The sequence below is a fragment of the Euprymna scolopes genome, chromosome 36 (assembly GCF_053919585.1).
Source record: "Euprymna scolopes isolate OS-2025 chromosome 36, ASM5391958v1, whole genome shotgun sequence".
Classification (NCBI taxonomy): domain Eukaryota; kingdom Metazoa; phylum Mollusca; class Cephalopoda; order Sepiida; family Sepiolidae; genus Euprymna; species Euprymna scolopes.
In genome coordinates, this window is record NC_136517.1 from 85314043 (window position 1) to 85338219 (window position 24177).

The 24177-nt window shown below is 33.5% G+C and overlaps 1 protein-coding gene across 7 annotated transcripts in view; it reads left to right on the forward strand.

Annotated features, from left to right (window-relative positions):
• The window catches only part of LOC145260656 (WD repeat-containing protein 26-like), a 250775-nt gene that overhangs the window by 76740 nt on the left and 149858 nt on the right, over positions 1 to 24177 (forward strand). For all 7 annotated transcript variants that reach the window (XR_013864346.1, XM_080119000.1, XM_080118999.1 and 4 more), the window contains exons 8-13: positions 4715 to 4855; positions 8635 to 8754; positions 12403 to 12548; positions 13714 to 13792; positions 18419 to 18548; positions 22963 to 23136. Coding sequence is in view for 6 of the 7 variants with exons in the window: in XM_080119000.1 (XP_079975126.1) it covers positions 4715 to 4855; positions 8635 to 8754; positions 12403 to 12548; positions 13714 to 13792; positions 18419 to 18548; positions 22963 to 23136 (790 nt within the window). In the remaining variant the exon portion in view is untranslated. The remainder of the gene's footprint in view (positions 1 to 4714; positions 4856 to 8634; positions 8755 to 12402; positions 12549 to 13713; positions 13793 to 18418; positions 18549 to 22962; positions 23137 to 24177) is intronic.

A 24177-nucleotide genomic window follows, 5' to 3' on the forward strand; every position in this document is an offset into this window, starting at 1 on the left:
TTCCTGTAACATTAGCAAAATTAATTGAGCTCTATGGAAAGCAAACGGGGCTTTAATAAATGTTTTATGTTGCAAAGAAATTTTTTCCTTTTTGTTAATTTTTATATTGCACTTGTATATTTCTTCCATGTTATGTGTTATTTTGAAATAAAATTATACTCCGTATGGCAGACCCTGTATTTTTGTGTATCTGAAGAATTCTTAATTCATTATTTTAATGTGAAAACATTTTTTTCACATCTGAAATGTATAATACACTATACCGAAACATATGGACTAAATAAACTTGAAAATTGAAATAGACAATGCAGAAAAGTCTTTGATGTGTGTACCTGTCACAGAATGTAGATGACATATTCCAAAAATCACATTTTATCAAATACTTTTTTTTTTTTTTATAAAAGAAAATCAAATTTTGACATACTAGCAGTTCAGCCTGGTTTTGCTTGGGCCCTATGTACTGTTCATAACTTTATGTACATATATATAAAGTTTGACACCTGTCTAGGTAACCTACATCTAAAAAATTTCAAGTGTTTAGACCCAAAATTGGTAGAGGAGTTTAGCAATTGTATGTACCCATCCCAGAATATGTTGACATATTCCAAAAATCACATTTTATCAAATACTTTTTCTTTTATTAAAAAATAAAATTTTATGACTTTCGATGGGAAAGAAAACCAGTTGCCATATTTGATTAAAATCAAGGGCAGACAACTCTATTCAGATATTTCTTTTTTCAAGAGCTCAATGACTGCTAAAAATACTTTATCGCTAAAAAGCATAAAATTTGATTTTCTTTAAAAAATAAAAATTACTTGATCATTTCAGATTTTAATTTCAGACGTTACATTTTCTGGTGCTAGTGCACTTACTGAGCTGCACTATTTTTTAAATCGTATTTCCAAGTTTAATTAAAGTTTTATGGTATTTTTTTTTTTTTTTTTTTTTTATTCAATTGTAAGGTTAAAGTATAGGATAGTTACAAAACACTCTCCCCTCCCCATGTTAAGAATGTTTTTTTTAAATGTTATTTCAGCACAGATCACTAAGTGCACTAGTACCCATTTTCTTATAATTAAAAAGAAAAAGCATTCATTGCTCTAAAAAAAAAAAAAAAAAAAAAAGGATAAACAGCTTGAAATTCATGCTCTCATAGCAAAATAAACATTGGGATTTTTTGTAGACAAATAAAAATAATTTAATCTGAAATAGTCGAATGAATTATAAATCATTATAAAAAGCAATAAAACAATATATTATTACAACTAACCCTAATCTGTTTGTTTGCATTATTATTCAGAATAAATTACATTTTCTAATAGCTGTTTGCTTTCATTTAATTAACTATACTACTTGTGGAATATTTTGCAATAAAAAAAAACAAAAAAAACATTGCCTTTGTCATGAAGGATTTCTTAATATGAATGAATATAAAGTATCTTAAACATTATTCTGTTTCGGGTACGATTCATAAACTTAATTTTTTTATTAGTTGGTTTTAAACATTTCTTTTTATGTAATTACTAAGTTGTTTTTTAAACACACATTCATTCTCCCACCTCCATTTTATTTTTATTTTTTTTCCTAAAAGAATTTAGGTACTTTCACAGTTTAATCAAGACATTAAAAATTGGAAATATTGATAAATTATATTAATTTATTTTTATTTCAGACTATTATTCTCATCTTTATTAGTTGTTTTTATCTTTATTAGTTGTTTTTCACAACGTTTTGGCCAACTATTCCTCTGGCCTTTGTCAGGTGGTAACCGCGACGGATAGGAACTTCGAATCTCCTATCCGTCGTGGTCCTGGATATGACCTTAAACTATATCCAGTGGTGAGGCCCCAGCTTGTGGGCTTTGGGAAGTGTGGAGCCACCCTTCAATTACCATTGCTCCCAGGTCCACTCTGACTCGGAGTGGTAGTACCTGTTAGGGTTCCAACTATGGGTTAAATAGAAACCGACTTGAAAACAACAAATATATTCTATTAAAAATTTTTTCTTCAAAATCTTTGGATTCGGCATTAAATAACCCGAAAAAAGTTGATATGCCGTTAAACAAAAACAACCAACCAACCAACCTATCCGTCGCGGTTACCACCTGACGAAGGCCAGAGGAATAGTTGGCCGAAACGTTGTGGAAAACAACAACTAATAAAGATGAGAATAATAGTCCGAAATAAAAATAAATTAATATATATAATGCTCATCTCAAAAATGAATTCCAATTAAGGAATAATATATATTGATAAATTATATTGTACATATCCGTTATGGAATGAAGTTCTCCAAAAAAAAATTTCACTTTATTAAATCAAGTAGTTTTTTTTTTTTTTTTTTTTTTTTTTTAACAGCGAAAAAAAAATTCTTTTAGGATGACGAGCTGAAGGTAGCCATATTTGAATACAGAAGGAAGAGAAGCTATTATTTAATATGGGGGAGGAGGGGTGGCGGCATTTAAACGGTTATCTCCTCATGGTGCTCTCCTTCCTTGTGGTCTAAAAATTCAAGTAGCTTCAAATCTACTCCCCCCCCTCCCGTTTTTTTTTTTTTTTTTTTTTTTTTTTTTTTTTTTTATATATATTAAAAAAAAAAAAAAGTAGAAAGACGACGCTATTTGTGTTTTGGATTTCTTACGGCTATGTTCTTTGGAAAAAAAAAAAAAAAAGACCAAACATTTTTCACCATTCACAAATAACATCCAGTGTGAATGAACTTGAAGATGGTCAGAGGTTACATCAGCCGAAATATTGTGGAAAAAAACAACCAGGATGAGAATAATAATAATGTAAATACTTGGAAATATGTATTGGATTCTACATTATTAGAAACAAAACTTTCTATATATTAATGCAATAGTGTGTGTGTTATTTTCTGTGTTACGCTTACATACAGGTCGTTTATGTATTTCCATTTCTTGTAATAATAATTTTAACAAGAATTCTTCATAAGTTTCGGTTTCGATTATAGCTGATGGCACTCAAGTCATCCATTTTTTTTTTTTTTTTTTTTTTTTTTTTTTAACCAAGTTTTGGTTTCGATTATAACTAATGGCACTCCAATCTATTTTTAAAAAATAATTTTATCAAGAATTCTTCAGAAGTTTCAGTTTCGATTATAGCTGAAGGAACTAACGTTATATATATATATATATATATATATATATCAATAGTATCAAAAATGTAATTGTCTGATTTAGATGCTTGAAAATACCATAAGGTTGAAATAAATTATTGCATCGACAATTATGTAATTTCCGTGTTATAATTTTTAAATTTTTATCTTATTGCTCTGTTTACCACATTGAGCTCTCATACCCGGATTTCCTCTGGATTTATTCCATTATAACACTATATATATATATATATATATTCATAAGTTTAGTATTCGGTTTCAATTCAAGCTGATGAACCCAAATCATATTTTTTATTTTTGAAATCGCAACTTTATAATATATTAAAATCAATAGAACATTAACTCTATAATAATATATATGAAATCTGCAAGAATTAAAATATATTTAAGCGTATTTTATGACCAGGCTACGCCGGGAGACCCTGCTAGCTTAGATACTGTTGCAGTTTTAAAAAAATAGCTACAATAATATCAGAGCATCTCCATTGACGCTGATTATCTACAGAATGCCAACATCAATATATTACATATGAATTGGTCCACTGTGGAATTTCCACAGGTCCCGCTAGTTCTAATAAATACAATATAATAATTATTACGATTAAACAACCAATATGAGAATAATAATCCAAATAATAATGTAAATACTGGATTTGGAAATATGTATTGGATCCTACATTATTAAAAACAAAACTATTATTCAAATAAATATAATTAATATTATTACGATTAAACAAATGTGTGTTTGCATTATTTGTCAGAGAATAAAATACTACTCTTCAGAATATACATGGCTGTTTGTTTTACGATATTAATTGTAATAGTCAGCGGTCAAAACAAACATTGCCTTGTCATGAAGTATTTCTTAACACAAATACTTGGAAAATATCGTGGGAATTCTTTTTTGGCAATGACTTCCAAACTTATTTAAATTTTTTTTTTTTTTTTTTTTTTTTTTTTTAAATAAAATTATTTTAATAATAAAAATAGATTAAATATAATTTTAAAAATAAAGATTAATAATAAAAATAAAAACTAAAGATAAGATTTTTTTTTTTTTTTTTTTTTTTTTACGTAAATGTTCAATTTTCACATCAAGTAAATTTCTTCATTTTGTTAAGCAAACATATCTCTCCTCCACCCCTAACTTTTTTATTACTTTATTCCAAAATTATAAAAAAAAAAAAAAATGAACCAAAAATACCCACTAGCAATTGAAACTGTTATCAGTTCCCTGCTTTCTGTTTATCTGTCTCTCTCTATCGCAACCTTATCTAAATTTAGACCACCCACTGTGTCTAGTTAGCCCACAACCAAAAACAAACAAATCAATCTCTCACTGGGAGTAGTATCTAAGGAGAAAAAGAAAATGGAGGACAGAGTTTGGAGAATGGGAGGTGACTTTCCAAGATAAATGCAATTTGCCAGAAGCTGAGTACAAAATAGTTAAAGTGAAGAGTGGGTGTTGACTTTTTTTTTTTATAATTAAATGATTCTATTTTGATTTTTCCCTGGGAAATGCTGGGACACAGGTCTTGGTAATAAACTAATAATTTTTTTTTTTTTTTTTCAGGAAACATTTGAATTGACTATGCGCCATGCGTACGAGGGTCATTCATATGGTGTCTCTTATATCGCATGGCATCCGGACAGCAAGTTCATCATTGCTTGTGGGCCAGATGACTGTGCGGAAGTTTGGCTGTGGAATGTTGAGGTCAGTCAATGCAATATTTACGAGTGAAGACCTTTTTAACCTACATTAATTACATTTTTCCCCCCTCCCCCTATTCTTGCAGATGGTGTCAGTAATTGCAATGTCATTCAGCAACCAATTATCACATGAATTTAATAAAAATATATAAAACAGGAACTGCTTCTCCTGCACCAAACGGTCATGATTTAAAAAAATTTTCAGTTCAAGAAATCATTTTTAGGTTTTTATTGCATTTTCACCCCAAACAAGGCACAGTGCCACTTTGATGTAGGAGTCTACTATCTGAGACATAATTTGTAGGGGTACTATGTAAGGAGTTGAGCAGCAAGATGTCTGTTTATATTACACTTTTCCATGTCAGTACAGTCAGGGAAATAGGAACTCCTGAAGGGAATTCCAAAGTCTAGCAGTCCTAGGGAAGAAACTATTAGAGTAGAAGTCTTTCTTACATCTAAAGATTTGTGTAGGGGTGGGATTTTGCCGGTTGTCTGGTTTATTGGGAGTATTTTCATCAAGGAGGTACAAGGGCTTGTAGTTTGTCGGAGCACCTACCTTTAAAGTACTTGTAAAACACACAAAGGGATGCAACATTTTTTTCCCCTCATGTCTGTTATAGAGTGTTGCGTCGCCAGCAAATATACCCATCTCGGAGACAATTTTATCAGAGGTCATTTATGAATAATAGGAATAATAAATATTCAAGGATTGACCCCTGAGGTACACTCGCATTTATATATTGTTTTGAGGTACGACCATCGAGGACAACCTGGATTATTCTCTTAAGAAGGATTTAAGAATGTTAAGTATTCGTCCAGTAATATTATAGGATCTGATTTTCATGAGAAAATCATCATGCCATACTCTGTCAAAGGTTTTAGATATATCTAGAGCTACTGCCCTAGCCTCTCCTACTTTATCCAGTGCATGGTATATGTTCAGAGATTACAATTAGGATATCTGCAATAGAACGGGCTTACCTAAACTGTTGGTCAAACATAAGTTTAGCAACTGTGAGATTGATTAATTATGAACTGCAATATTTTGGCAAAAAGAGGGAGGAGGCTAATGGGGCGATAATTTAATGGGTCAGTTCTTTCACCAGAATTCTTGTAAACTAGTATCACAGAAGCAGTTTTCCAGTTTTAAGAAGGGTGATTTTCAGATCATCTAGTGTGGTTTCAGGCTGCAGAGGAAAATTTGGGATGGAGTGATTTGCTGAGTCCAAAGTAGAGTTGCAGGCAAACCGACGGACAAGCAGATTAGCCTTCTTGGTTGCTGTGTAGACAACTTCAAGATTGTTGGATAGTGGGAGAATTGTTGATTGCCCGTTATTCACTACACTGTTATAGATTTTCCAGAAGTCACGAGTTCCTAATTTCTTCACTTCACTGCATTTTCTGATGGTTTCGGTATATTCTCTCTTTGCTCCTGCTATTTCCTTCTTACAACTACTTCTTGTCTATTTGTACTTGATTTATATTGGATAAATTTGCGGTATGCATGCTGCCTTTGAGCAATGGCAGCTGCGCAAGTAGAAGTAAACCATTGGAGACAGTGGGGTTTGCTATAGAACTTGCATATGGGAAAATGTGCTTCAATTGTCGCTTTGAACCATTCAGTGGTCTCAGTTGCACACTGTTCCGCAGGAAAAGAAAAGATATTTCCCCATGGACCATCTCTGATGTGATCCCTGATGGCATCCCAGTCAGCCGCATTGTAATACCTTATCATTTTGAGCAGTAGCTCTTCAATTTGGGGGTCGAGAGTTTAGGGTGATGTTTATTATTGTCACAGTGTGATCAGCATTCCATGGAGGGCAATGGGCATTTGTTACACAATACTCAGGAAAGAAATAGGTCCAGAAGTGAGGCTTGCTGGTCCTGACGATCTGGGAGATTGGTTAGGAAGGTTACTGTTTGTGTCAAGTAATAGGATATAGAAAAGTTATGTGTGATGCTACTCGCAGTGTCAGTGTAGTTAGAAAAGTCAAGCCAATTACTGTGGTGGACATTAAAGTCACCAAATACATGTATTTAGGTGCTAGTGTCTAGGGAGAGTGCTACATCAATACTGTCAGAGACGTGATTGATTAAAGTACAGCCTTGGGTCAAGAGATATCGATAAATAAAATATAAGTAGGTAACACTATGTTGTAAAATTAGTCTAAAGCACATGAAGGCTTGGTCGTCTGATTCTAGTTTAGATTCCCTAGTAATGGAGAGGGTGTTATGAATATTAATTTTGTGTCCGCGCATGTCTGTCAGTCCTTACAACAAAGTGGAAGATAACCAGACATATTAAAGTGGTTAGAAAGGATGGAGGAGTGGAAGTTAGTTTTGCTTAGCGTGAAGATATACGGGGAGTTTGCTAGGAGAAATGATTCTACCTTGTCTTAGTTTTAAGTCCACGGGTATTGGTAAATGCGAACCTCAAAGGAGGAGAAGTGTTGTTTAAGTGTATCTGGTTTGATTTTGGATTGAGCTGTTATAGTTTAAGTTTTAGGTGGGGGATGCAAAGCGGATGTGCATTGCCACCATCCTATTTTAAAATTGGTTGGCATAATTTTTTTTAACGAAAATTAAAAATCGGATAAAAATAGAAATTTTGCTTGATTACTTAAAATCCTCAAATTATTCTGATCTAAAAATAATTAGATCTTTATTTTTTTTTTTTTTTAATTTCATTTTTAGTGTACCATTATTTACATTTAAAACCTTTTCGGGGTTTTGGTAGAAAGGACAGTGAATAACTTCATTACTACTGTCTTCCGTTTTCCTGCTTTCCGACTGACTACAATATGGTTGTCTTCAAGTCTAACGTAAATAAGTTCTTGATGAGCCGTTCCATATAAGTTATCAAATTTACCAAATTTTCATTACTAATGATTACTATATTGTCCAATTTCTACTGTACACTCTTTAACCCTTATCCTTGAGTGGCCTCTTGGCCTTGATAATGTGGTGATGCCTATGTATAAAAAAAAAAAACTACTCTAGAAAGTTGACTTTTATAGGTCTGCATATTTTTTAATATTTTTTTTACTTTATTTTATCCCCCCCCCCTTATGAATAGAAAAATTAGTTTAATTATGATCTTGTTTCATGGTGCAAATTATGAGCAAACTAATGGTTAAATGAAACACAATTGATATTCCTATCAATAATGAGCATGATTTGTCCTGAGCATAACTTTATAACACATTCAGTAGCGAGGCCCAATTTGGGGGTTGTGGTGAATGTGAAGTTGCCCCTTTAGTTATATCATTAGGGCTGTGAAAACAGAATATTCTTTTCATTCTTTTGACTCTCAAATATATATCCGATACAGTAAGACACAGTCAATCAACCGAGAATCACATCAATCAATCTATAAAAGAACATAAGATATTAACGAATATATAATCAAGAGTCAATTCAATGAAAAGAATATGCTGTTGTCACAGCCCTAGTTATCATTGCTCCCAGGTCCACTTTTGCTCAGAGTAGTAATATCTGTTAGAGCATCTGGTGCTACCAGATCAGGCTGTTTGAAGATACTGGTATCCTGACCAAAATGCATCAAACATTACAGGCGACTGGGGACTGCCTGTGAATTTAATATTCCCTTGATACTTCCTCCTCCAGAGGAAACCAGTTTAATCTGCCTAGGGTGAATGTTGTATACTAGCAACAATGGCACAATTTCCAAGTAATGTTATATTTTATCTAAGATGTAAACTAAAAATGAATTTTGTGTTTTTATTAAAATGTAACTTTATTTATTTATTTTTTTTTTTTCAGACTTGTGAATTAAAAGCTAAAATGAGTCAGTCTCCTGAGGATAGTCTTACAAGTGCTGCTTGGCATGCTGATGGGAAAGAGTTCTTTACAGGAGGCACTAGAGGACAATTCTATCAATGTGTATGTTATTTCAATGTTATAATTTCATTATTTTTTTTTTTTTTTCTAGCAAAAGCAAAGTGCTCAATATTAAAAACAAATAGAGCAGTAATAATATTGGTCCACCAAAATGCTACAAACCATTTTTTGTGTGTACATTTCAGATATACTAAGGCAAGTGTTTTAAGATTCAAGATACTACCAGATCAAATGCAGCAAACATTGCAGTTTGAATTATTTTTTCTTTTTCTTCCCTCTTTGCAAAATTCAAATCATGTTCTGCAAAAACAAAAACAATTTTCCTATCACGTTTCTGAATTTTTAAAAATTAGGATTGATAATTTGTTATTTAGATTATTCAGACCGCTGTTCTCATCTTGTGTTATTTTCACTTTTGGTTGATGTAGTCTCCAAACTTCTTCAGGGATATATGTATGTGTCTGAAGGAGGGGGGTGGGTAGTAATAATATATATATTAATAGTGATATATTGTATGATTGTACATCTAAAAAAACAACAATAGCTTTAAAGCTCTTAAAAATTCATACTAGAATTGTCCGCAAGGATGTCTAGTGAATGCTGAATTTTATAAATTCAGTTGTAAAAGTTACTTCTTGGTGCGGACGACGCTCACAAAATTGCGAACGACTTTAGTCATAGCTGATGGAGCAAGAGCATGCTATCCCAGAATTCAACAGCATGATTTCAGAGTTCAACACAATACACCTGAAGAAGGTCAGAGATTACATGGTCCTGGATATGACCTTAAACTATATCCAGTGGTGAGGCCCCAGCTTGCGGGCTTTGGGGAATGTGGAGCTACCCTTTAATTACCGTTGCTCCCAGGTCCACTCTGACCCGGAGTGGTAGTACCTGTTAGGGTCCCAACTATGGGTTAAATAGAAACCGACTTGAAAACAACAAATATATTCTATTAAAAAATTTTTTTTAAATCTTTGGATTCGGCATTAAATAACCTGAAAAGGGTTGATATGACGTTAAAAAAAAAAAAAACAACCAGAGATTACATCAACCAAAACGTAAGAATAACATATTCTTCGTATTTTTAAGATTATATCCAAAAATTACGAGAATCGATGAGGTAGAAAATTATTTATTAAAGAAAATAAAAAAAAAATAGAATTTGATGAAAATGATCGTAAGACACAGAAGTTAAAAACGGAGGTAATTTTCCGTCTTTATTTAAACAAGATGGCAGCAATTTTTCACCTATTAACACGCTTAAAGTTGTTTTGTTTAATAATTCAGGTAATTTCGACTGCATAATTTGGAAGCTAACATTGTAATTTATTAGAATTGACAAAAAAATCAGTTGAAACCATCGTTTTTTTTATCTGAAAACTCCGATTATCTGAGTAAAACTGACGCAGTACTTTATTAAATCAAAAGCAATATATCATTCAATTAAAATCCTATAACTTGAATACAGCTTATAACTACACCATAAATCCATCATAACAAACATTGTTCAACAAAAATGAAAACAATCCATTCAGACTCCAAATGTTTCAAGTCATTAAAGAATCAAATATGGCCATCAAAACAGTTCCTGAACCTTTCCTATAGTCCAGGCCTTGCTCTTGTGACTTTTGTTTCTTCCCTAAGCTCAAGGAAAACTTTAGAAACTGTTGTTATGAGACAATTGTAATGAAATAGATTGTGACGAGTCATTGATATGAGGACTGCTGCCATGGGGCCTTCCAGAAGTTGATGGAATGGTACAAGTGCATTGCAGCCGGAGGAGATAACTTTGAAGGGGACTAGAGTTTCATGCGTGTACATATGAAAAAGTCTGGAAACTTATTGAAGGACTCTCATATCTCTCTAAAAAAAAACAAGAAAACCCCTAATACTGGACCTTAGTAAACTCCCTAAAACGAAAACCTTACTCATCACATACCTGGAAAAATTATCAAAGATTAGATAAAAATTCCAAAACCACCAAAGTATCTACACTGACTACTCTAAGAACACTGGTAGCACTGCAGTAACAGAAGAAAACTATAAAATAATTACCAAATTGTTGTGGGGTACGAATCAACCAGTCCTATGAATACGACTGGTTTCAGAGACTAGATGGACACATTCATACCATGTTTAACCACATGCTACGAACACGTTCCTCTCATACCATTTTAGTGGCTCCTGTATTCTTTATGATAAATACATATTATATTTTATACACTTTACACTACTTGTGGTTTCTTTCATTTGTGACCCCTAGCACGGGTCTACAACACAAACGAAACTATCTTTAACGCCAAAGCAATTGATATCACAATAGAAGACGATAACCACAAATTTACTATTCACTCATTGTCTTAACGACTCTAAAGGTAAAAAAAACAACCCAAACTGGAAAGCAAACTTAATTAAAACAACCAACCTAGAAGAAAGAAAAATTATATTTTGCTGGATACTGAGTAATATAGAAATAAGAGGCGACACTGCCTATCTCAAAATGACTATAGATAAAAGCTCTAAATCCCCTATGCAAACATAAAACCAACAATAAATAAATGCTTAAGAGAAATGGCAACAGTCATGGGAAGTGAACGAAGAAAATAAACTTTTGAAAATAACACCCGCCTCAAAAAATGGACACAGGAAAATAAAATAAAGAAGTTGTATTAAATTGACTCCACATTGGACATTCACGTCTAACCCACAATTATTTATTAAGACAAGAATAATCAAAGTGTCAATGTGGATATATACTGAATTATAAAACATTTTTTGAAGATTGTAAAAATATGAACTCTTTTGGAGGAAAATTTAACGAAAGGAAATTGGAAAAAATATTTAAAGAAATCAAAACCAAAAGAATCATGGACTTTAAAAAAAAAAAAAAAAAAAAAATGAATATACAACAAAATTTAATTTAAATCCCCCCCCCCCCCCGACAAAAGGAGGGTAGACCTGTAAATTCACCGATGTCCGTTCATCTGTTTGTCTGTCTGCACTTTTCTCAATAACTATGCCTTGGAATTTAAAAAAAAAATTTTGCATAAACATTAAACATGATATAAATAATAAAAAAAAAAAAAGTAACAGAACAGATTTTCTAGGAAAACTCTGGTTGCCCTCCTAGGGGTGCCTTTTGGGTTAAAATGGCTAAAATTGACACCTGTGCTTATTAAAAAAAATTGATGCTGAACTTAGTCATTTTTTTTATGCTTCGTTCACTGTGCACTCACGGGGGGGTGGGGGCATGCATGCTTCACTTGTTTTTTTTTTTTTTGTTTTTTTTTCTTACCACCAATAATATGAAAATTTTCCTCTACAAAACAACCAAACCAAACACTGAATAAATATTTGAATATATAAAAAAAACTTCAAGCATAAAACCTTTTACAAAAATTACTGGATTTATCATTAAATAATTTGAAAAATGTTATGCCATAAAAGAAAATGTCTTTTAAGCATGAATGCCTAAACAGATGAGTATGTCACCTTTTGAGATTTTCAAACAACAGGTGGAAACCTACCGCAACCAACCAGCGGGGAAGATGGGGGGGGGGGCTAAGAGTGATCAAAAACCCTTATGATAATGGTAGATGTATTTTCAGTTTAAAACGGAATCTGACATGAAGTAAAATCCTTCAATCAACCAGCAAGTTCTTATTTTTTATTTCTTTTTGTTATTAGGACCAAGACGGCAATTTTTTTGATACTTGGGAAGGCGTCCGTGTACAGTGCCTTGCTTGCCAACATGATGGGAAAACAGTTCTAGCTGCGGATACACATAACCGAATTAGGGGCTACAACTTTGAAGATAAATCTGATTTTCTTATGTGAGTATTTTTTTTTTTTTTTTTTTTTTTTTTTTTAGAACCTTTTATTTTTGTGTAGGACCTTTTATTTTATTTTTATTTTTTAGAACCTTTTTTAGTTTTTTGTAGGACCTATTTTATTTTTGTAGAACCTATTTATTTTTTTTTTTAATCCATTTGTAAGGGATACGGACAACTTTATGGGATTGCAATGTTCTGCAATTTTATAAATTGTTTCTCTCTCCCTCTTTGTTTTTATATCTATTATATAAAGGAGAGATATCTGAGTGTATGTACATGTGTTTGTAGGTCTTGTTTTGAAATCCAAATCTAATGACTAGGGCTAGGACAACAGCATATTCTTTTCATTGTTTTGGCTCTTGAGTGTGTATCCATTAATATCTTATATGCTTTATATAGACTGATGGTGGTTCTTGGTTGGTTGTGTCTGTGTCAGATATATACTTGAGTTAAAATAATGAAAAGAATATGCTGTTGTCATAGCCTTTCTAATGATTTTGGTACTGTCTTAAAAAAAACTGGGACTTTGATGCAGAATATATGAAATTTAGAACAAAATATTGTTTTCTACCTTAACAACCGCAGAATCTGATGTTGACTATAGTCAGGTGTATATTGTCGAACTCGGATGAATTTGTATGGAATTTTGAACAGAACGAGTTATTTAAATATCATGTTCTTGTTCCGTCAGCCTTGACTGGTAAAAATCTTAATTTGCAATTGTAGAGTAGCTTACAACTGAATTTTATCTGGACAGTATTGGGAGATGTGTGCAAAACAGGAGATTTCTTATTTTTAAATGGATGAAAGTGTTTTGGTTAGTAGATGGAGAGCAGTTGAGGTAACAAGGTTAGTTGGCAGGGAGGGGGTCAAGGGAAACATGTGAGAAAATAAGGATGGATTTGAGAGAAAGGAGAATAAAGACTGTAGATATGCTATGTCTCCTTGTTTGTAATCACATGTAAAAATAACACTGAAGATGAAATTAGTCGGAATAATCCAAAATTGAATTATTAATCGTCATCAAAAAAATTTTTTAAACTTTATAATTTTGTTTTTGTAGATTTTTGTTTTATTTTTAACCAAGTTTTTCTTAGCCCCCCCCCTCTTTTTTATCAGTGTAAGAAATGAACTATTTTTTTTTTTTTTTTTCCAATTGTTGCAGATTACAAGAAGACCACCCAGTTATGTCTTTCACGCTTGATGAAACAGGGAAATTAGCTTTACTCAATGTTGCTACTCAGGTAAGTAACGTTTGGAATAATTACTTAACTCATGGTGAATACTTTTTTTTTTTTTTTTTTCAGTTGAATTGAGGACATGTGTTACATGGAGAGAATAGGATTGTATAATGCAAGTTTTAAAGACAGGCTTAGATCTAATGACCTCAGGAAGATTGAATCTGGACAGTATTGGGAGATGTGTGCAGAACAGGAGATTTTTTATTTTTAAATGGATGGAAGTGTTTTGGTTAGTAGATGGAGAGCAGTTGAGGTAACAAGGTCAGTTGGCAGGGAGGGGGTCAAGGGAAACGTGAGAAAATAAGGATGGCTTTGAGAGAAAGGAGAATAAAGACTGTAGATAGGTTAAACCAATGATGAAAACTAATTTTTTTTGTTATTGTTTAAAGGCGGGAGGGTAATGAAGATTTGGGTGTGGTGCCACTCGGACTTAGGGTTGGGGGCTTACTACTTTAATCCCAGGTTGGAAAAGTTATTTTTAATTTCAAATTTTTTGGTCATTTTCCAGAATCCTTATTCTAATTTTAAAAAAAAAAACATCTATTACATAATCTTGATTCTAGAAAATATCTAAATTCTAAGTCATAAGTTTTAAGGGAATCTTTAAAAACAATTGACTATGGATCTAATTCAACCCAAATCTAAAATATATGGATTTTCAATAGAAATTTTTTTTTTTTAAATAACGCTTCAGAATTTGTGTAATTCTTTTTTTCGAACTGTTATCCTCATCTTCATGGTTGTTGTTTCACTACATTTCAGCCAACTTATCTTCTGGTCTTCAAGTGGTTAATCATGACAGGATGGGAATGCTAAGTCTTGTAAATGTATCCGCAGTAATTCCATAATTGTTGTCTCACCACATTTTGGCCAACTAATCCTCTGGTCTGCTTTGGGTAGGATTGAAAACACTATCCTTAGATAATGCCCAGTTGAAACTCTATCCAAAATCCAATGCAGTGGATAGAGGCATTAGGAAGGAGGCAACAACTATGGTAGTAATTACTAGGGACACAGTTACAAGATTCAGCATTTCTATTCTCTTGAACCGCCTGGAGAAGGCCAGAGGATTGGTTGGCTGAAACATGAAACAACTATGAAGAGGAGGACAACAGTATGTATTTAAAAAAAATATGTACAAAAAGGGAGATTGTTCATATAAAAACCGTTTTCAATAATCCTAATAAACTGAAAATTTGAGAATGTTAATATCTAATATATATTAAAATTTTACAGAAAAAAAATGGAGGTGGCTGAATTTTCATGAAAGCCTTTCACTCCACTTCGCCCCAAACTAAATATAACCCACATTACAACCCCTTATGATTATTTACTTTCTGCAGTGAATATTAATTCATCATAGACTTGAAAATATTTTAAAGTCTAACATTTGTTACCTAGCATTCAGAACTTCTCCGACTCTGGCAATTTTTGAGAATAACACAAGAAAACAAAAAAAAAACTTGTATTAATTAGATGCTGGAAGTGGGAAGGAAACTCCTTTTTGGAATAAAAATAGATTAAACTGATCCTTAACTTTCTGACATGTTTTAGTATTGATGCTTGAAAATGACACATATATATATATATATATATATATAAAGTTTTGAGACATTGTGTTGAACAAAGATGGCGGCATAGTTCAGATCAGTAACCAAGATGGCTGCCAAGAATTAAATGCGGTCCGTGACGTAGTAAATGGCGAACTGATTGAATCCAAAATTCAACAATTTTTTAAATAATTTTGGGATATTTTCATTGGTTGATTAGCACAGCCATTGGTTATAAAAATGATTGGCGAATCCATTTGTCTCATACTCCTATTAGAAGTCAAAAACATTTTACACATATATACACATGTACGGCTGTAATGACATTCACCTGCGATGAGTTTAGCTCCAAATGAGTTTGTCACATCTTACGTCTAGGCAGTCCATCTCTGCCAATCAGCAGCTGAGTCGTTGGCATACTGTAACTATGCTTCGTTTCAGAGGTGAACATCAAAACCTGGAGAAGAGGGTGGTGACAACCACCAACTCCATAACTATCTTGACTGTTCCTATTCAAGTTTTCAGTTGTCCCTCTCTGCAACTCCTCCAGTTTTTGGGTGCAATTGAAGATTACCAACTTGATGATACATTCTTCCTCAGGACATCAAAAGAAATGCAACGAAACTAACAAACTTGCCTTTTAAGAATCTCTGATTCCAATGCTGTTGCATTAGGCATAACTGTTTCATGGTTGAAATAAATTTGTAACATTTGTTACAACTTCTTTGATTTACGCCGGTCAAATTCTTTAACTTTTTGGAATTTTTTAAATTATGATTTCCAGACAACAGGGTTTAGAAGGTATTGCTTTAATGAAAGAAATAACAATGCCACTTAAATTTATCTTTTATTTATTTTTTTTTTAATTCAATTTTCTTTGAAGTAGGGGGCTATTATGAAGGGAAATGAGTAGCAGAATGTCTGTTCACATTACACTTGAACTTCTGCATGTCAGTACAGTTTGGAAAGCAGAATCTCTGAAGGGAGTTCCACAGTCTAGCAGTTCTGGGGGAAGAAACTATTGGAGTAGAAAGCTTTCTTAAACCTAGGGATCTCTACTGTAAAGGGGTGGGATTTAGCTGCTTGTCGGGTTTGTCTGGGGTATTCACGTCGAGGTGCTTGTAGTTCGTCAGCATTCAAGTGCTTGTAGTTCGTCGGAGCATTCACCATTAAAGTACTTGTAGAACAGGCAGAGAGATACAACATTTCGTCAATGGGACAGAGGCTGAAACTTAGATGACAGTTCAGGATCTATCAGGTTGGTGACTCTTTTTTGAACCCTGTCAAGGAGTGAGAGACAAGTAGCAGATGCACCAGCCCAAATGTGATAACAGTACTCCATATATGGGCGAATGGTGGCCTTATAGAGGTACAGGATACTTTCAGTCGTAAGTAGCTTTCTAGCACGGTAGTGAGAGCCCACCTTTTTCGCAGCAGCCTTGGCAATGCTCTCAATGTATCTATTCTAGTTCATGTTCCCTGTAAACGTTAGGCCGAGGAGTTTAAAAGAAGTACTTTTGGATAATGTGTTCTTGGCCATTGCTATTGGTGATAGTGAAAGTTTCTTGTAGTTATTGAAGGAAACAAGCTTACTCTTGGCAGTATTGAATGTGACCATCCATTTTTGTCCCCATTCCACTACAGATTGGAGGTCATCCTCTAATGTTTCTGCCATTTCCTTAGATATGTGTTCATTTGTTTTCCCCTCGTGCCTGTTATAGAGAATAGTGTCATCAGCAAATATACCCATCTCAGAAACAATTTTATCAGGGAGGTCATTTATGAATATCAGGAATAATAAAGGTCCGAGGATAGACCCCTGACGTACTCACGCATTTATATCATTGTTTAGATGTACGACTGTCGAGGACAACCTGGATTTTTCCCTTAAGAAGGATTTAATTATGTTATGTATTCTTCCAGGGATACCATATGTTTTCCTTAGAAGACCATCGTGCCATACCCTGTCAAAAGCCTTAGATATATAGAGTGCTACTGCTCTACCCTTCCTGTTTTGTCCAGTGAACGGTATATACGTTCAGAGATTACAGTTAGGATATCTGCTGTGGAATGGGCTTGCCTAAATCCATATTGTTGGTCGGTCAGAAGTCTGGCAACTGTAAGGTGATGGACTAGAGCTTGATTAATTAAGGACTCAAATATTTTGGCAAAAAGTGGGAGAAGGCTGATGGGGTGATAATTTAATGGGTCAATTCTTTCACCAGAATTCTTGCAAACTGGTACCACAGAAGCGGTTTTTCAGCAGTCAGGAAAGCAAGATTCGTTAAGGCATTTGTTGTAAAGTTTGGAGAGAACTGGAGCAACCTCAGCAGAGCATTTTTTTAAATGGCACAGCTGGGATGAGGTCGGGTTCACATGCTTTTGAGGTGTCTAGGTTTTTTATTATTGAAAATTTGACCCCTTAAATTCACTTACAGATTTGTTTCTTTGATTTAGAAAAAAAAAAATTATGAAAATTGTTCCAGATGAGGCATAAAGCCACTTAAAATAAGGAGCTAAAGACAGGAGATGCCTATGGACCAGAGTCTTGAAAATGCCAAAACTATAGGTTGGAGGAAAAGCTAGCAAGAACAGTGTTCCACAAATTTAGTTTCTTTGGAAAGAAGCTACTGGAATAGGAAGCTGTATTACAATGAATTATTACAACAGTGAATTAATGGAGACCACTAGACGGTCAAACGAGCTGAAACAAAGGAAACCAGTAATAGATCAAACAATTCTGAAGAACACGTTTCATAATAGTATTCATAGAAAAGACTAACAACATCCCATCTGTATGAGAGATTTACAATTATTTAAAGATTAAGGTTGGCTAACCAAATTTAATATTTTCTCATTCATAAAATATGGGAAACTTTAAAAAAAAAAATCTCCTCAAAAGTTCTGCAGTTTTTAGCATTTTTGGATAGTTCAGCAAGTTGATCAGGAATTCATTTTATACAGTGTTTTTTTTTTTTTTTTTTTTTTTTTTTCTTTGTTTTTTTGTTTTTATGAATAATTGTCAAATATTTTTCCTTCAATCTCCACATTGTTTTTCTTTTCTTTCATACACTTTTAGGGAGTCCATTTATGGGATCTAAAGGATCGTTGCCTTCTTCGCAAATTTCAAGGTGTCACCCAAGGATTCTATACAATCCATTCTTGTTTTGGAGGACTGAATCAGAACTTCATCGCAAGTGGTAGTGAAGGTAAGTTTTCAAAGAATGCAGAATTTTTATCGGGTTTGATAAGGAAAGTATAAGCCCCTACTCCTAGGGTTCATAAAATTTCGGATCCAACTCTTAGGATTAAAATTTCAGCTCTACTTCCTATAATTTAGTATACTACTAACATTTAAGCTGTACTTCCTATAATTTATATAAAAAATGGCTCGGCCTCCTATGATTAAAATAAAATTCAACTCTGCTTCCTAGCCTTCTGAAAGTTATTCCGAATGAACTCTTTATTTTAAAATCTTGCAATGTTCAGACTTTTATTCTTCAGACATTAAGTTTCAACTCCCAGCATCTAGGAGTCTGACTCCAACTCGCTTTAGAAGCCCTTAACTCCACAATCCTGCATTTTCTTATCCTATGTTCTATTCAGTTTAATATCTTTCATCGATATTTTAAAGACCTCACATAACTGAATCTCAAACTCAAATTTTTAGTGCTTATTTAAAACTAGCCTTGGTGCCCAGTGTTGCCCAGGTGTTTGGAGGTGTGCAGGCTCAAACCGTACTGCGAAGGAGGAAAAGAACATGAAAAAAAGTGCGTCTTTGCCGTTGCGTCCATCGCCAAGCCGGAAGTAATGAATGTTTAAATTAAGGCTAATCAATCGAAAAGAGGGATGACTTTCGGAAATATTGACGAAAAAAGCGACCCCTTCTTGTAGAAAAGTGCCCAGTTGAGGGTGAAGGAATTAATGTTTTTAGCCAATTTTTCAATATTTGTCGTGCGAAGAGTCGAGCTTCAAAACGATACCAATCTTGTAAAAATCTGTCACCTCTGTCAAAATACATTTAAATAGACAGGTGAGATTTATATTATAGACTAGCAGGGGTACCCGGTGTTGCCCGGGTGTTTAGAGGTGGGTGTGCTTGGTCGCCAGGGGTGTGGCTGGGGGAAATCAAAACAAAAGAATAAGCGAAGTAATCACCCCGTTTAAATATTATAAAAAAAAAAATGTTAAAACTTAAAAAAAATCGAAAAAAAAAAAAACAACAAAAAAAATAATGTAAGGCAAACGAACGATGTTAACATTTCTTAAAATCGGAAAAACAAAATAAGAAAACGCAAACGGGAAGAAAAAAACCCCCAGAAAAACGAATGTTAAAACTTCTTTTAAAAATCTGAAAGATAAAAACAAAAAATAACAGAATGTGAAAAATAGCTTAATATTAAACCTTTAAAAATAAAAAAAAAAAAAGACATCTCACACCACGATTCGAACTCACAACCTTTAGATAATGACGTCATGCTCTAATGAACGGAGCTAAGAGGACGTTGACAAAATTAGGTCGGTTTTTTAAATATTTCAACTAATTCATGTTCCGACGTCATATGCGCATGTGTCGAGCCATCTTGTCATGAGAGGACGGTTTTTGGCTACCTCTGCCTGTACAAAAATGGCTAGTTTAGGATTAAGGAATTAATGTTTTGGGCCAATTTTTCGATATTTGTCCGGCGAAGGTTCCAGCTTGAAAATGATACCTATCTGGCGAAAATCCGTGTCCTGTGTCGAAAGTTTTTGCGAGACATACAAACACACACATTTTCGCTTTTATATTTATAGACTAGCGAGGGGTACCCAGCGTTGCCCGGGTGTTTGTAGGTGTGTGTGTGTAAAAAAAAAAAACGCCTTGACGACACGCAGTTGGAAAATAGTAAAGTGTGAAAAAAAAAAAAAAAAAAAACAGGTGCTCGTTTTTGATTGACGTGTAGGCGATAGGTATTCAGTAGTCAGCATTTTGTGCGGGACAGTTTTTAATGAGGTCAATAAATCGGTTTGTTTGTTTTCAAAAACCCGCTCCCCCGTCTGATATGTTCCGTCTGCCTGCTTCCCTCCGGACTACAACTTGGATGTCTTCAAGTCCAATGTTAACAAATTCCTAATGAACCGCCCCCTTAAGTAAACACTTCAGCAAATCTCCACACTAACGTAATGTACTTGCAATAACCCTTATCCCTGAGTGGCTTCCGGGCCTTGATAAGTGGTGATCACTGTGTAAAAAAAAAAAAAAAAAAAAAACGTTCACTGGCTCTGGGCCTGTTATTAGTCAAGTTTTGCTTTTTGTTTATACTGAAAACCGAATGTAACGTGTGCCGATGTGGAATAATTAACGTTTGAAAGTCAATAAAATTAAATAGACAGGCGAGCTCCGTGGTTAAGTGTGAGATATTACAATTTATAGATGATATAAAAAGTTTTAAGAAGTTGTGAACATCGAGGAAAAGCGTACATACATACATACATACATTTTCGCTTTTTTATATATATATATATATATATAGACTAGCGAGGGTTACCCGGCGTTGCCCGGGTGTTTGGAGGTGTGTGTGGAAACTTTGGGGGTGGGGGGTAAAAAACAAAGTATGAGGATCGAACCCTTGAGGCGAAGTTGTAAATTAAAGTGTGAAAAAAGAAAAAAACATGCGACGTTAACCATTGCCCCACCGCGAGATGCTAACGGAAACACGTTTGAATTTATTTAATTACTTGGATTTGGCAGGTGCCCGTTTTAATGAGTTAATGAGGTCAAGTTTGACTGCGGGGCGGGAACGCTTCCCAAGATGTTATAGGAAAAAGACTAACCCACATGCGGCGAGCGACAAATGTTGAATATTTATCTTCCCGAAATCGAGCAAATTAAATAGACAGGTGAGCTTCGTTGTTAACTCTGATATATTACGATTTATATGTGATATAAAAAGTTTTAAAAAGTTGTGAAGTGACCGACCGCTTCTCTGGAAAAAGCCTTTTGTAGACATACAGAAAAGCGAACACACATACAAACATACATACATTTTCGCTTTTCTATTTATAGATAGAATGTATGATTAAACATACAGAAAAATCTTTGTATGTACTTGTCACAGAATGAAAATGTCATATTCCAAAAATACATATATTGACCAATTTTTTTTTTTTTCCAGTGTGATACTTTCTAAAGAATTTAAAATGTCATTTTTTAATTTGTCTAAAAATAATATCCTGAAATAAAAGGAATTTTTGATATTAGATGATTTCAAAGTTATCGGATCAAAGCATGTAAGACCCGAGTCTTTCAGTACTGTTATGCAGATTGCTTGCTCGAATATCCGTGTATATTAAACAAGCAAGCAAACGCACACACCTACATAGACAATTTGTTAGAAGAAATGACCGTCGTCTAGATGATTGAATTTTGATCCCGGCTTGAAGCAGTTGTTTGAAGAAGCAAAAAAATCTCTGGATTTCAAAATTGATTTTGATGTATAAAATTTAATTACAACAATTATGAAGTGAAAATTTATTATTTGTGATTTAAAAATTTTTTATTTTTTTTTTTTTTTACGTCAGTTGACCGGTTCCGTCTTCATTCAACAACAAAAGCTGTATTGAGAGATTTTTTTTTTTAAAGGGTGGCGGGACTACGTATATTTAAAATGAAGACAGCGTTCTGGTATATATACAATAGGGGATGCATCTTGGAGACTGTGTCTAAAGCTAATAGACTGTTTACAAAGAGAGGGCCATTTTAAACGAACAGTCTCTAAGATATTTGGAAATTGAGTCAATACTGGAATTTGTTGTGCACGTCAGGTTTTTGAGCAACTGATCTGTTATATATCGGTAATGAATAAAATGTGCTTATATACAAGTTGCTTGGTGTACATCAACAAGTTTCAGTCCATACAACCTCTCAAGATTTAGATTGGGTTTGAGTAGTTTATTACTTAGGATAAAAGTTGAAGAGCTGCAGAGATGGAAGTGCTACCATTAAAATGAGTGACTTTTTGTGCTCCAGAATTTATTTTTCTACATAGTCATTATTATGGCTATGACAACAGCATATTCTTTTCATTGTTTTGACTCTCGAATATATATATATATATATCCGACACAGACACAATTGATCAACCGAGAACCACATCACTCTACATAAAATCATATAAAATATCAATGGATATATACCCGAGAATCAAAACAAGGAAAAGAATATGCTGTTGTCATAGCCCTAGTTATCACTGTTTTAAATGCACTTTTGTCAGGAATTCAATGATGCATCTCTGCTTCTGACGCATGTCCCTGACAGGGGTTGCTTTCCTTAGTCTCACACCGTCAATATCTGCACCAGGGAGATGAAACTTTCAGGTCATGAATGTATACATTCAGTCGTTATAATGCAGTTTGCACTCTCTTCTGATCCATTTAGGTGGAATAAAAAAAAAAAAATGAGCCATTACTTTTGGAACGTTCATGTTTTATTGATTTCTATGTATATTTAGTTTTAATAAGTGTCGATACGGCTATACAACTCGTCGTTGGTTTAATCTTCAATTTCCATTGATAGAAACACCCGTAATGTGTATGATGGTTGGTGAAAATATCTCAAAATATTTTTTTTTTTTTGTATTTCAGATCATAAGGTGTATATCTGGCATATTCGTAGGGAAGTGCCGATAGCTGTGTTGGAAGGCCATACTCGGACGGTTAATTGTGTTCACTGGAACCCAAAGGTGTCTAGCATGTTAGCTAGTGTATCAGACGACGGCACTATTAGAATATGGGGGCCACTCGACAAAGCAAAACAAGGTGAATTGGTGTATTCTTCTTTAAAAAATTTGTTTCACACTTTTTCTTTGCGTTGATATTATATATATATATATACATATACAATGGTGTTTTTTAGTTAGAGATGGCAGACTTTAAATGAAAGAAAAATGTTTTATCATACAAATATGTGGTTTATCATAAAGATTAATTTTTGGCATTCATAATTTAAATACAAGTTTAGGCATGTGCTTCCATGGTTCTCGCATATATGGCGTAATCTAGAGGTCCAGTTTTTACAAACTATGCATTAAATTAGACTGTATTACAACAATGTGTTGAATGTTGTCTTCTAAGTGGTCTGTTGTGTCTAATTTATCAGCATAGATATGGGACTTTACATATCCCAAAGAAAATCTAATGGTGTCAAATCGCATGAACAAGGTGGTCAGTTGACAAATCCATTTCGTGAAATTATTCGGTCATCAAATGTTTCTCGGAGTAAATTTGTTGTATCATTTGCAAACGCTGATCAAATGTCAGTCTCTTCATGATGAATTGCCAAACCAAGCTGAACTCAAAATAACTGATAATTAACTGCAATTAAAGAAAATAGTTGTCAATTTAAGGTTCGCCACCTCTAAAAGAAAAGAAAATATGAGCTTATTTTATGTATGTGTTTTTAATGCTGGAAATTTATTTCCAACATTAAACATTACTTCACAACGTTTCAGGTGTATCTTGTTGAACTTGAGGAATCTGCATGAAAATTTATTTAATCCATGGGGTAGCATGTTCTCATTCAGTCAGCCATGATTGGGTAAAAGTCTTAAGTAATTTGCTATTGTATTAGTATCACTCACATGGAGGATTGAACCTTCAACCTCTAGAACAGTGTCATTTAGAATTGAATTTTACATAGTATTTTATGAAATTGAAGGTTAAATTGGCTGAAACGTGAGAATAACACTCAAGATGAGAACAGTAGTCCAAATAATCCAAATAATAACTTATCAATCCTCATTTAAAAATTCAGAAATATAATTTACAATATGTTTTGTATTTTTATGTTGATTTTATTTA